The sequence below is a fragment of the Capricornis sumatraensis genome, chromosome 4 (genome assembly GCF_032405125.1).
Source record: "Capricornis sumatraensis isolate serow.1 chromosome 4, serow.2, whole genome shotgun sequence".
Lineage (NCBI taxonomy): Eukaryota > Metazoa > Chordata > Mammalia > Artiodactyla > Bovidae > Capricornis > Capricornis sumatraensis.
Window position 1 is genome coordinate 153263617 of NC_091072.1, and position 13880 is coordinate 153277496.

A 13880-nucleotide genomic window follows, 5' to 3' on the forward strand; every position below is an offset into this window, starting at 1 on the left:
GCATTTAGAAGAATCTGGTAACTCCTATTCGTGTCCAAGAAAGTCTGTTCCTTACTTTAGGCAGCTGAAAATATTTAACCTTGTACTGGGTCACTAAGTGCTTTGTGAACATAAGATTAAAACCGCGTTTCTAAAAAGCCTGTTTTATGTAAGTCTTTCAGGGAAATGAATCCTGAAATGACACAGAGAAGCAATGCTGGTGTCCTCGTCTAAGTCTCTTGGCTTCCTAGATTAACTTTATTCAGATGTTTCCCAAGTCTGTGTCCAGCGGTCCAGTATGTACTGGACAACCTCAATAGTTCAAGCTCCAGAACTACAGTGAACAAAGACACACTCTCTGGGGAATTCCCTGGCAGTCCAGAGGTTGGGATGCCTTGCTTTCACTGACAAGGGCACGGGTTCAATCCGTGGTCAGGGAATTAAGGTCCCACAAGCCGTATGGGGTGGCCAAACAAGACACACTCTCTGCTTTCAAGGAAGATGATCTTGATATTCCAACAGCACGTCAACTTCAAGAAACCCACAACAGAACTCAAACCTTCAGCCCCAGTTCCTTATTCAGGCTCTTCAGTGCTTCTGGCTCCTTAATACTCCCGACTACCACTCTTGACACCCTGCTGTACACCAAGTGTTGCAGTGAACACCTCACCATGCCCCCAGGTCCTCATAGCTGGAGCGAGGCACAATAGGCACCCCCATTTCAGACACCGAAACCCAAGTTCAGATGGCAAGCCACATCCTTCACCAATGGGCACGGCTCGACTGGACACAGCCTCCCTTCTCATCCACAGCCTCAACATCAGGCCAGTGACCCTGACACGGACACAGCCCTGACTACCCACTCGGCCCGGTGCCCTTCTCTGCCTGGCCCACTGCAGTGACCACTCTCCTCCTGAGGAACTCTTCAGAGGCCTCACCAGACACAAAGTACAGCATGGGCTCTGCCTCTACTACTGTGTCCTGCAGGCTCGTGGTCCTCAGCTTCGAGGCCACAGCTTCTTCGCTAAGACCTTCCCCGCAAACCTTGGCTGACGTGCACTCAAAGGCCCCTGCACACACACACCGCCCTCTCAACAGCACATATCCAGCTTCTCTCCACACCCTCGTGACCCCTGAGACCACGTTTCCCAGCCTCGAAGCGCTGCTATTTCCTGACTGTGAGGCTGACTTGTGTATCATGGGGCAGAGCAGTCACATCCCGTCCAGTCCTGATGAGCACTGTGCGCACCGCAGCCCAGCCTTCGCACAGAACACGCTGAGTTGGCTGAAAGGCCGAAGCGGGACTCACCGTTGCGGGCCAGCTTTGGGGTGGTTCGGGAATTCACAAGGTTCTCCATCTCCAAATGAACGTCTTTTGTGTCTCCAGTATCATACAGGTGGCGCACCTGGCAGGAAGGTTATAAGCCGTGAAGAAGGGAAATCACACACCAAGGAACCAAGGCCCACCTGAGAACAGAATGACCACAGTGAAAACCTGGGCAAAGTGTGGTCAGAAGGGATAAGGCCAACCTTCACCCCTTCTGGGATGCAGTGGGTCACACACACACACACGCGCGTGCACTGTGAGAACCTGTGATAGAGAGACACTTGGCCACAGTGGGAGAGGCTTGCTTAGTCTCTGCTGGGCCATGACTCCTGCCCGGTAACAGCAGGTTTCGCCCCTAAACATAGAGGCCCAGTGTACAGTCTAGGACACAGATATCTTGAATGAGCTGCTTTCTCGACGTTGTTGGACTCTTTGGAATTATTGTGCTTTATGAAATGTCACTCTTGGTGCAATAACAAGGCTTCAGACATTGTGAGCTGGACGACAGTATTTTTTACTTGCAGAGAGTCTTATCTTCCCAAATCCTCTCAAGGGACCAGTCCTGTCTGCAGCACAAAGACCCGGGGAGCTGGGGTGGTGGTCTCCGTGGCGCAGACGAGGAGACAAATGCAGGAGAGGGGAGGGCCCGGTCACAGTGACTGGTGGCAGTGACGCAGATGTGTACCACACGCCCTGCCCAGGGAGCCAGGGCTGTGCCCTGCTCGTCACTGCACACCCGCCGCCCTGGCTGCTCCATCTGCTGATGGAAAACGCCTCCGCAGCCAACTCAGGGAGACGTCACTTGGTTCTTAAGGAAGGCTGTGTATGCTTGTATCCACAGGGTCTGACCGGGCCTGACAGCGGCCAGGACATGCCCGACTGGCCAGGGACTCTCACCTGGCTCGGCCGGAGAAAGTTGACGTTCACATTGGGGTATCTGGTGACAGGGTCGATGCTGTACTGGCTGAAGTTCTTGCTCACGTTCTCAGGGGTGGTCTGAGGCAGCAACCTATAAATGCTTTCCCTGCAACAACGAACAATACGCTCAGAGCAGTTACAGTAACAGAAACACCTCTGATGATATTTCTGTGTTCTGAGAGCCCAGGGCAGGGCCAACCTTCCTCCTGGATGGGGTTCCCCCACCCCCACATCAGCCTTGCTTCCCATCCCCTCCACCTCCAAGACCCCACAGGCCCCAGACTGCTAGGCCCCAGACTGCTAGGCCCCAGCAAGAAAGGCAAGCACACCGCTGTGGGCAGGAGCAAAGCCCAAATCTAATTTACTACTGTGCTCTGTTTCGGCAAGTTCACTAAATTTTTAAGAAAGTCACTGGTGAAAAAAACTTGCCACCAAAGGTCCCCTCCCACACACCCCACCCTCTCAACAGCACGTGTCCAGTTTCTCTCCACACCCTCGTGACCCCTGAGACCAGCCAGGTTTCCCAGCCTTGAAGCACTGCTATTTCCTGGCTGTGACCCCCTAGGTAACTGTGACCCTAGAGAACCTTATGTAACAGACTTAAAATGATATGAACCCCAAATTTCACCCAGTACATCCTCTTTCTCTAGTTCTGGTCAAGGCACTTGTTCTTTATCAGCATGCAAATCCCAGGTCTTAGCTCATTCACAATTATCTGCTTCAAAATATCTGACGTTTGAGAAATGTATACAAGCAGTTTGGTGTTTTCCTTTGAATTCAAAGGTTATCTTTAATTAGTTCTAAGTTAGTACATCCCCAGCTACCACGCTGATTTCATTAGTATTAGTCTCTCTAGTTCAAACACAAGAAGGACTTGACAGAGGATTTTCATACCCCTGTTTACATAATTGTCACAGAGGAATCGGAGAACATCCTTCAATGTTGCACAAAGATTCAGACACCGCTTGGAAGAGTTTGCTTTGGAGAGTGACAGGAGAACATCACTGAGATAACCGGTAGGTTTCTATGATTTTATGAATACCTATCTTACCTTTCTTCTCCCAAATAAGAATATATCATCAATTAAGAAGGAGAAACCTGAGCCCAGCCTGCAACTGACGCTCCATCTCATCGCGGAGGGCCCCTGCGGTTACCTCTCTGCCAGGACTTCCAAGGGGCTCGTCCCCAGAGACCAGCTACGCACCATCCAGGCTGAGTCCATAGCAGCCAGAAAGCCCCGGGCTATTCCTGTTCCCATTGGCCAAAAAGGCTAGAAGGAGATAGAAAACAGAGAATTAATTACCTTTTAATAGAGGGAAACTAAACCCCGAGCAAAGAAAGCCTCCGCCCCTGAGAGGACGTTCTGGCAGGACATACTGCCCTTCCCCGCCCACAACCTGGCAGGTCCTAACCCTAACTCAGCAGGCCCTGAGCCCCCAGGCTGGACTCTACATGGCACGGTAATACAGACGCTCCCAGCCTGGGACCCCATGTTCCTAGTCATGCTGCCCCCCTAATACCCGCTCTCACCTCCAGGAGGCTGTCCCCCACCAGAGCCACCAGCAGCTGGTGCCCGTTGTGCTCCCGCACCAGGGCCGCATTCTCGGAGGCGTACATGCATGTGAAGTCGAACATGGCCACGTCAGGCTGCCCATAGTGGTTGATGGCGAAGTCCAGTGACGGCAACTGCTGCTGGGTAGAGAAGTCGGCTGCCTCCCGGGCGTAGCTCAGCAGGGCCTCCTGGTCCACATTCTCCCGGGAGAGCAAGAGCTCCGTGTCAGCGTAGTCCTGTCTCCAGAGACAGGGGGGAGGCTCAAGGGAAAGCCCAGGCAGGGGCATAGGTGCCCACTGGCCACGGCCACACCACCTTCCCTGCCCCGAGAGTGGCTTCCTGTTCCAAAGTAAGTCCTCCACACAAATTCGGGAAGGGTGGGGGGCTTGTTTCTAAGGGAACACAGGTTTTGCCACCTAGAAACAGTCCCAGCTTTTCCATCATTCTTGGAACAAGTCCCTACTTGTGCAGTCTAGTCCACTCCACCTCACGGAGCTGCTCTAAACACCAAATACAATGACTCGTGCGATGGTGCCTTGTAAACTGAAAAGCATCCTCAGTTAAGGCTGCTATTAGCAAGCATCCTCTTCTGACAGCAACTGGACGACACAGGACACTCAACCTACGTCTCCCATAGACCCCAAAGGAAGAACCCAAAAGCTTCCATGCCCGACGGATAAGGAGGTGGGAGCACCAGCAGCCCAGGGAACCGGCGAGAGATACAATGAGGACGGAACAGAAGCTTTCCAAAGAATATAGGGGATTCTGGAAGGCCCCACAGTAATCCACCAACAAAGGAAAACGACGAGAGAAAAAGGGCTCTCCATAGAGAGGATTGAGAAACTCCTCTGCTCCGGAGGTTCCTGCACACTGACCAGGCCTCCTCCTCAAGGGGGACTGGAGCTCTCCAAGTGTCCCTGAGGGCACCTCCAGCTACCCAGACAAATTGGAAAGGGCAAACATGCACACTCAAGTTGGTTTGTTCAATACTGAGTGAGTAACCACTGTGGGCTCAGGATTCAGCGGCACACACCCTGTGCGCTAAAAAAAAAAAACACAGAAAGGAAAAGTACATCAGGTTGCGGCATTCTAGATTGTTCCAACATAATGTCAACTGATTACCACAGTCCTGACGAGGACAGTAGATGTCAAGTCTTAGCTTGGCCCCGAGGCGCACCAGCAGGCTCATGAGTATCTCTTCCCGGTGAAACATCCAGCTGAGTATATCCCACTCTGGATACACTCTGGTGGCACCGGCTGCATCCACGCTCTGCTCCCTTCTCACACACACAGAGGCCACGGGGCTGAGACACAGACAGGAGGCCCCCGAAGAGGAGACTGCTGCGGGCAAGCTCCCTGCTCCCCAGCACTGCCCAAGGCAAAGCGGCAGTGTAACGCATCACCACCCTGCAGAGCTGGGACACCCGGACACTCAGCCACGAGTCTGTGCTGGGACCGCAAGGGCCTCGGTCAGCACATCATCACAGGAACAGTAATTCTCAAACCCAGACCAGCCAGACCAAGCAAGACTTAAGAAACTCTCCTAAGGAACCATCTCTGGAGGAACCATCTACCTGTGGCTCTCTGATTCCATTTCCAGGTCATCGTCTCAGGGAATGTCACACAATTAGTCATCTGGAAAAAAGGCTTAGCTGGCCCTGACTCTGGGTGAACAAGAGCCCTCACTGTCAGGCCACAAAGAGGTCCAAATAAAGCCTGACCGAGGCTCTGTTCCCTGGGCCGCTGTAACCAGATCCGCAGTAAAGCCAGAACTGCTCTGAGGCTCCCAGAAACACCAAACTCCCTTCTCTCTATAACCCCTTCGCTCTACAACCCTCTCCCAAAGGACGACTTATTAACCAACCAATAATCAGCCACATGGGAATGCACCATAAGCCACAAACCTAAGCACTAAAACTACACTGAATATTTACGCACAAAATGCTACCTGAGATTGCTCTGCAAAGCCCCACGCAGGAGTGGGGAGTAGGCAGTGCTGGCCGCGTGCTGATCCCTGTGAAGCTAGATAAGAAGCACAAGGGGGTTCATTACCCAAGTCTCTCCACTTTTGTTTACACTTGACATTCTCCAAAATAAGAGGTTTTTTAAAGTGTTAAACTAAAAAAACATCAGAGGATTACAAAACGCACAGTCCCAGGAGATGACTGAGTTGCTCGTTTTAATGACTTTGCAAAAAAACTGATCAGACAATAAAATTCTTTATCTTGGTAATCACATGTCCTGATACATAAAAAGAGGTCTAAAAGAAACCCATGACTCACATGCAGTATCACCCCTTTGTCCAGTAAGCTCTGCTTCTTGGCAGTCATAACGAAGTAGTGTGTATCATCTTTGTAGTAGACAATGTTCTCCAGGTCGATCCCTGCGACAGAGGACAGACACCCACGTGAGGGTCTGCTGAGATGTGGGGGGATGACTGTTATCAGTCCACAGAGACCGGGGTCCTGGAACCCCAGGCAGGAAAGAGAAAACAGGTATCTGAGCCCGATCTTCACACCCTGCCCAGTTGTTCACAAGAAGAGGGAAGCTTGGTCATCCTCATGCTGCTCTCCGTTTACCTGACACCCTGTTATCCTAACAACAGCCATCAGCAGGAAGAAGAAACGTGAGGACGGGAAGAAGGGAGAGGTTAACCTTGAGGAAGAGGGTCTGAGTCAGGTGAAGCCTCTTTGATACTCATCAGGCAACGGGGGAATCTCCTAGACGCTCACAAGCAAGACAGAACCAGGTGCTGGAAGCAGAGTTAGTAGGGTTAACTCTACTAACCTAAAAAATTAGATGCAATGGCAAGAAACTGTGTCCTAGAAAACAGATAACTGCCATTTGTCACACATTTTTGTTGCAGCAAAATGTCTAAGTGAATCTATTCACAAGCTACCATACAATAGCCTCATTTTTATCTGGCACGTGGTTTACTTCAGAAGCAAATGAACTCAGGAAAAAGAATACTCAACACCTACAGTCTGCTTCTCAACAAACCAGGGCTCCCACCCACAGCGACGCAGCGCCAGGCAGGGGAAGGGGTTCAAGCAGGAGGAGCAGCCCAGCCACAGCGATGAGCACCAAAGCCAGCAGAGCAGGAGACAGAGGCATGGCCGGCCCAATGCCCAGAGCGGAGCACAGGGGCGCAGAAAGGGCAGAGGGCCACAGCACAGCGGCGGCAGCAGCGACCCCGCCCCGCCAGCCCCCTGACGAGGGCCAGAGCGGGGTTCAGAGTCTTTTCTTCCCCTGTGGAGGTATTAACACCAACCTGTGGCTTCCCTCAGTTCCTGGAAAAATTTTTGGTTGAATATAAAAGCCACACCACTGATTTCTTCCACTTTGGCTTCTGCTGTTGTATTTCGGTTAATAAAATTCGCTGTAATGGCAATGGCCAATTTGCCACGGAATTCTTTCCGACGAAATCCTGGGAAGCGGGGAAGAAATTTTCAGAGGTAATGAGAGCTGCCCAGAGAAGCAGGAAGTTCACGTCAAACACGAGAAATAGGAGGGGTTCTGATGAGGACGTGGGGGAGTGGGAATCACGGGAAATTGAGGGCAGCTCTCCTCTGGAAGCAAAGTGTCTACCTCCCAAAGCCTTCCCAATCCAGCAAGATGTCAAGTCACCCACAGCTAACACACGTCTGGAAATCCGACGGGCCAGCAAAGCACTCAGTGCGAGGCTCCATGTGCTTGAGTAAGTCAGGTCTAGATCTGCAGTGCCCCCGGCTCATGAGAGCCTGTCTCCCTGCACCCAGAGAAGTGCCTGGGAGCCAGCTGGTGGGGCCTGCCATCCACCAGCACAGGCAGGGACCAGAGGAGGGGTCTCAGGAGTGGGGACTCCGAGGACACAAGCTCTTACAGGGCTTGGGGAGGGCGACCATTCCCTGGCTGTGAACCAGCAGGAGGAGACCCCCCAGTACCTTCCAAGGTATTCCTGCGGCCATCTCCGCCGATGATCACTTCAAACTCATATTCTGACACAGGGTGCGTTTTGGGGTGCACCAGGGCCCGCCAACCTATCCCTGTGGACCAAAGTCAGAATGAAGGTCATCACCGGACCCATTCATATACCTGAGATATTCATACACCCAGGTCTCTAGATACCCAGGTGTGCAGCTGGCACAAAACCCCTTGTCAAACATAGCAGGCATAAAAGCTTGGGGCACAAACCACAGAGAGAAAGAAGCTTTGAGGAAGGCTCACAAAGGAACATCCCCCAGCACATGACCTTCTGTAACGGATCCAAGCACCCAGCATGCCTCACGCTACGTCAGGGCCCCCTCATTAAATCAAAGTTCCTCCAAAGACTCAGGCTGTGCAAACGGAAAAGCCCTTCAACCAGCTCTGAAAGCTACCCAAGATGCCTGTCGTCTCCTCCCTAGATCGAATCTTTCTCACCCCTTCCAGCCCCTTTCCCTCCTTATTTGTACACTCACGTTCATTTTCTTGATCCTCAGGAGGCTCCACAAGTCCTCGGAATTCCACATTGACATGGATCTCAATGCCTAGGATCAAGGCTACTTTCAAAAGTATTAGCTGAAGCTGACGGATACCTGGGTGGGCAGAAGATTGCACGAGTGAGGGTCCTCAGCAGGACAGACAGTCAGCATCACTACCCCGGTTCCCCCACTCACCCATGCACGCAGAGTTTACTCGGCTGCTCAAAGTCACCGGCAGCAGGCTTTTCCCAGCCATGCCTGTAGCGTCCTTTCTTTCCCAGGGCAAATACGACTCAGTGCAGATGTTCCAGAGACACATTCAGGGCCAAGTCCACCTCTTGGGTTAGGTATTCCCAGCACACGAAAGCACTGAGACAGCAGGAGACGTGCTCCCTCCCCCTATCCTCCCTGATGTGCTCAGAGCCCCCCATCCTCCCTGATGTGCTCAGAGCTCCCCATCCTCCTGATGTGCTCAGAGCTCCCCCAATCCTCCCCTGATGGGCTCAGAGCTCCCCATCCTCCTGATGTGCTCAGAGCTCCCCCAATCCTCCCCTGATGGGCTCAGAGCTCCCCATCCTCCTGATGTGCTCAGAGCTCTCCATCCTCCTTGATGTGCTCAGAGCCCCTCATCCTCCCTGATGAGCTCAGAGCTCCCCATCCTCCTGATGTGCTCAGAGCCCTCTCCCATCCTCCCTGATGTGCTCAGAGCTGCCCCATCCTCCCTGATGTGCTCAGAGCTGCCCCATCCTCCCTGATGTGCTCAGAGCTCCCCATCCTCCCTGATGGGCTCAGAGCCCCCCTCCCCTCCCTGATGGCCTCAGAGCCCCCCTCCCCTCCCTGATGTGCTCAGAGCTCCCCTCATCCTCCCTCATGTGCTCAGAGCCCCCAATCCTCCTGATGGGCTCAGAGTCACAGTAACTGAGCAGAACCTGTGGCGCTGACAGGACTACCCACAGAAGGTGGAAGATGGGCCCCAGGGGCACCTCCCACTGGACACAAAGGGCTGCACTGCCTCCTGAACTGCGCACGGCTTTTCTCACCTCGTACCTCGCTGATGGCTACACATCCATACACGCTGAAGGAGCACCCTCCATCTAGCCTCAGTCTCTTACTGCCCCCCTCCCACCTCTGGTCCACAGGTGTAGGAACTAAGGCTCAAAACGATAGAAAATCTTGCTCATTATCACAGTGAGAGTTATGTATTTGTTCAACGTCCAGTGAGTACCTCCCAGGTGGCAGGCACGGCAGCAGCCCAGGGCTGCTGAGAGAGGGTCTGGGCTCTAAGATAAATCCTGTCACGCACAAGGCAGACAAGCCCACTGATTTGACGACCCTGTCCTCTGCTAAGACTGATGTGCCGGCAGGCTGTGACAATGTGCTAGGAAACATGCTAATCCTCCTTGAAGTCATCTCAGTTACTTCCCCCACTGCCCACCCTCCCGAGTCACACTCCCAGACTCCTTAAATCCTCTGCTGGCACACACTACAGCTGTACACAACTGAGTTCCAAGATGCTTTATACAGCACAGCCCAACAGACAGACAGAGCGCTTCTGCTACGAGTGGAATGTGGCATCTGTCGGCCAGCAGGTGATAAACTGGCACAACTGCTTTGAAGCCGATGTTTACAGGACACACCTGAAGAGCTCACAACAGCAGCTCCTTGATAAGGCTCCCCTGAAACCATCAGTGATGATCAACAGACAAGACTTCAGCCTCATAAAGCAGACAGTCTGTTCTGAACCACTTTTCAGATCAGCATGAAAACAAAAGCACTGTCTGCATTAATGTCTACTGACTCAAGCTCGGGCCCAGGCCAAGCCTGGAGGGGACCAGAGTCCAGCAGGAGCCCTGCGTGCTGCAGACCTCGCAAGAACCACCCAACGAAGGAATCCCACTATCGACTGGCCACTCACAGCCAGACCAGGAGTCTGTCCTTCTAATCCCCAGGGCCACCCCCAGAGCACGTGCCCTCTCGTCAGGAGGCACTCACAGCAGTGCATCACAGCGAGCCCGCACCTCTGGCCTCTCCCTCTGGACTATGAGCCACCAGAGGGTCAAAGCCCACACTGGAGGTCCGCGTCCCGGACTGGCCCCAGGGCCCACCCCACCCACTGCCGGTGCTCAGTAAGAGCCCAGGACCTTAGAGCTCCTTAAGCTAAACTCATTTCGCAGGAGACACATCGGCACTTAAGAATCTCAGGTTACAGAACCTCCAGAGGGCAGGTACTCCGACTCCAAGTTGAGTGTGCTCTCTACACAACAGACATGAACGATGACAGGGCACACCAGCTTCTAGAATCTGCCTGCCATTGTCCCCTGAGAAGTGGGCAGAGGCAGGATTCCATAGGAGAGCTGATCTTACTTACTGATGTGGTCGATGGCCCCAGCACAGAACTTGCCATAGAACTTCTTGGCACCCAGACCTCGCAGGTCATGTATGGTGAATGGCCAGAGGTGCAAGACGTTGTTGCGGGAGAAGGCGTCTCGCTTCTCAACGACGACCACCTTAGCTCCCAGCAAGGACAAATCGATGGCTGTGCGGAGACCGCAGGGGCCGGCTCCAATGATGAGACACTGAAAGACACGGCTGCTTTCAGGGCAAAGGCAGCACTCTTGACCTCATGACTACCATTCCCCAAAGCCCCCACAGGGCTATTCTCCCCACTACCAAGAAGCCTTAACTTCCATCTGGGTCAGAGTAGAGCACCCACAATGGCTTCAGAGAGAAGCTGTGAGCGCTCTGGATGGAGGAGGACTTGACTTTCACTGCTGGACAGAAACTCAGACAGGGCACCTGCAGATCTTTACCCGGGCCATGACGTCAACACAGGACAAAACTCACATGTCACCTCTCATCAACCGGAGAAGACCTTTCGGAAGGCTTGTAAGTCAAGCAGATCTCCGTCTCCTTGATGAGACACAGACCACTAAACACACAGCCAAGCAAGCCTGGGTCCTGGATGGACCTACCGCTTGAAAGACTCCCAGGAGGTAATCCTCAGGAGTCAGAGCGTCCTGTGCTGAAGAGAGTTCTTGAAGATCCATGTTCTAGAGAAGGACTCAGGCTGACATGGAACTAGTTCACATGCATGTCCAGAGGAGAGACAGGCACTGCCTCTGGCTTCAAATTCTCCCCATTCTTAATAAAACTCTAGAGCACACTCATAAAAGTATACCCTTGAATTACTTGAATTCTGTGTATGAATACCTACCCAAATACAAACCCACACAGGGCAAGCTTAGGCTCATGAAATAGTAACAGCAGTCCTAACGTCATCTGCAACTTCTGCAAAAGCTAGCTTTTCCAGCTTCTCACAGAAAGGGCTCTTACATAATGAGGAAAACACAGAATGTGTTATCCTTCCCCACTCCCGACGCCTCCTCCGGCACACGTGAGTGGACATCTTCGGTCTTTGCCTAAGATTTCTCTAGATTGTGAAGCAAGCAAAATAAATTCTTTGGTTTATAAAGCCCCTGCTTATCAACATAGGCCTCTGGAAAACGGATGAAAGGAGGTCTGAAGCCTGTGGGAAATCCCCAAGTTGGCCAATACTCTGCACACCTTACCAGACACTGAGTCCAGAGGCTGCTCTGCCAAGCACCAGGCCACCCAGGCATACAGGACCCCACCAGGGCCTGGCTACCTCTGTGCTCAGTGGCCTGCGTCCTCTAACAGAGTCAGCCAGAGCTGCAGCAAAATCAAACAGTCCACGTATCAACTGGCTGCAGGGTCGTTCTCAGCAGCTGAGACCCCCCATGTGCCTGTGTCAGTCCAGGGGCAAGAGCGGGGCAGGAGGGACAGTCAAATGAACACAGGCAGAGGACCCGCACGTGGCTGAGCCTGACACCTCCCCAGGCTGAGGCTGACCCCACCCGGCCTCACAGGCTACCTCCGCCCGATGCCCTCTTCCTCTCCAGCGAGTCCCAGGCCCTACCTTGGTGTTCGTGCACACCTTTCCCTTCTTGTAGTCTTTATGGCTGCCCCGCTTGTCCAGCTTTGCCCAGAGGGCCTTGGCTTTCCAGTAGTTAAGCTTGGACTTGAGCTTGTGATAAAAGGAGCGGTGGTCCTTAGGCTTCAGTTCCAGGTGGTCGCAAAGCTCTTGGAAGGCCTTGAGGGTCCCCTTGCAGGTGGTGGCCTGCACGAAGCGGTCAAAGAGGACGTGGGCCCGATTTGTGGTCTCGTTCTTACTCTCCTCCATGTCCCCACTCTCGGTGCCCTGGACAGGTGGGGCAGAGGGAGGGCTGTGGACCCGCCTGACGCTGTCACATTAACCTAATAAAGAAAAAGGGTTGGTTAGCACATCCCGGTTGGTATCTAAAAACATCTTCTAGGAGACAGTTTCCAAGTGCAGCAGTCACCAGTTAGACAATGTAACACGCGGCCTGCCCTCCACACGCCAGGCACCGTCTGGGGCCCCAGGAATGGAGAGGAGCAAGACCGCGGCTGCTGTCAGGGACATCACAGCCGAGCGGGTGAGGCACAGGGCTGGGGACACGGACAGAGGCCCCGTCACGGGGAAGGGGTCCTCACCCAAGATGGGCCTCTAAGGGACAACAGCTGAGCTTTCCAGCAGGAGCAAGTGTCAGCCAGCAGGGGAGAAGCGCAGGACATGGAGAAGGAAAATGGAAGGCTTGCAAGAGAGACTCACAGAGGAAGGACGGAGTGAATGGTGACACCAGGCCAAGGCGTGACAAAGAGAAACACTCATCTGGGGCGGGGCGTGCAGCGAGCTCCCCTCTGACCCTGCTACATCTGACCTGCCTTGGTGGAAGGGCACACTGGGCAGTCGGCTGAGGCCCAGGGGGCCCGGCGTCCAGGTGGGAGCCGCCCACTCAAGGCTGGTCAGATCATACGCAAGAGTCCTGGCGAGAGGACGGCCCGGGGCTCTGGCCACCCACCTGTGCTGCCGCCCCTTCCACCCCTGAGATCTGAGACTCACGGACGGAAGGGGCGGCAGCACAGACAGCTGTCTGGAGAGATACAGAGGCATGGGGTGGGTGGGGGAGGAGGTAAGTGAACACAGTACAGACCCAGGGCAGGGAGCGGGGAGGCCTCAGAAGACCACGTTCACATACCGTCACCACCTAGAAGCACTGTCGAGAGCTGGGAGGCAAGGGGCCGAGGGCCAGGGTGGCGGGACAGCAGAGGGGCAGGGCAGGCCAACAAGATGCACAGCGGCGTGGCCTGGGGTCCACGTGCGGACACCCCAAGGACACTGTGCCTCCCTCAGCCCAGCTCCCCACCGAGTGAGCGAGGAGGTGTGAGAAGCCCTCCCGGCCGCAGGGCTCACTGCTGGGGCTCCAGGCGAGTGGCCCCCCGACGCATCCCCGCCTCCCACTGAGTGAGACACAGGGCCTCACCGGAGCTCAGCCCTGTAGAAACAGGAGTGACCCACTATCCAGCAAGGCAGCCGAGGGCGAAGGGAGCCACCAACTGTCTGCTGAGGATGCCACCTGCCTGCCTCCCAGCTCCATCCAGAAGCAGCGCCACAGAAGAGACCCGCCTTCCGTCCTAAAGCTCTCAGGAGGTGAGAAGCCCCTTAGAAAGGGTTAGTAACACTCTGCTTCTCCTCACACCTTGCCATGTATTATAAAGTTAAACCAGATCAACTGAGGCTGTGGGTGGTTTACCCTAGATACAAGGACTGCCATTTCCCGGG

General features: G+C 54.0%; 1 protein-coding gene across 3 annotated transcripts in view; it reads right to left on the reverse strand.

Annotated features, from left to right (window-relative positions):
• Positions 1 to 12419, reverse strand: part of MICAL3 (microtubule associated monooxygenase, calponin and LIM domain containing 3) — a 73889-nt gene extending 61470 nt beyond the window's left edge. For all 3 annotated transcript variants that reach the window (XM_068969811.1, XM_068969812.1, XM_068969813.1), the window contains exons 1-10: positions 12156 to 12419; positions 10587 to 10794; positions 8216 to 8332; positions 7700 to 7801; positions 7048 to 7203; positions 6059 to 6159; positions 3755 to 4012; positions 3379 to 3494; positions 2204 to 2330; positions 1289 to 1385 (exon numbers count right to left, since the gene is read on the reverse strand). In XM_068969811.1, the coding sequence (XP_068825912.1) occupies positions 1289 to 1385; positions 2204 to 2330; positions 3379 to 3494; positions 3755 to 4012; positions 6059 to 6159; positions 7048 to 7203; positions 7700 to 7801; positions 8216 to 8332; positions 10587 to 10794; positions 12156 to 12419 (1546 nt within the window). The remainder of the gene's footprint in view (positions 1 to 1288; positions 1386 to 2203; positions 2331 to 3378; positions 3495 to 3754; positions 4013 to 6058; positions 6160 to 7047; positions 7204 to 7699; positions 7802 to 8215; positions 8333 to 10586; positions 10795 to 12155) is intronic.
• Positions 12420 to 13880: the final 1461 nt, after the last annotated feature.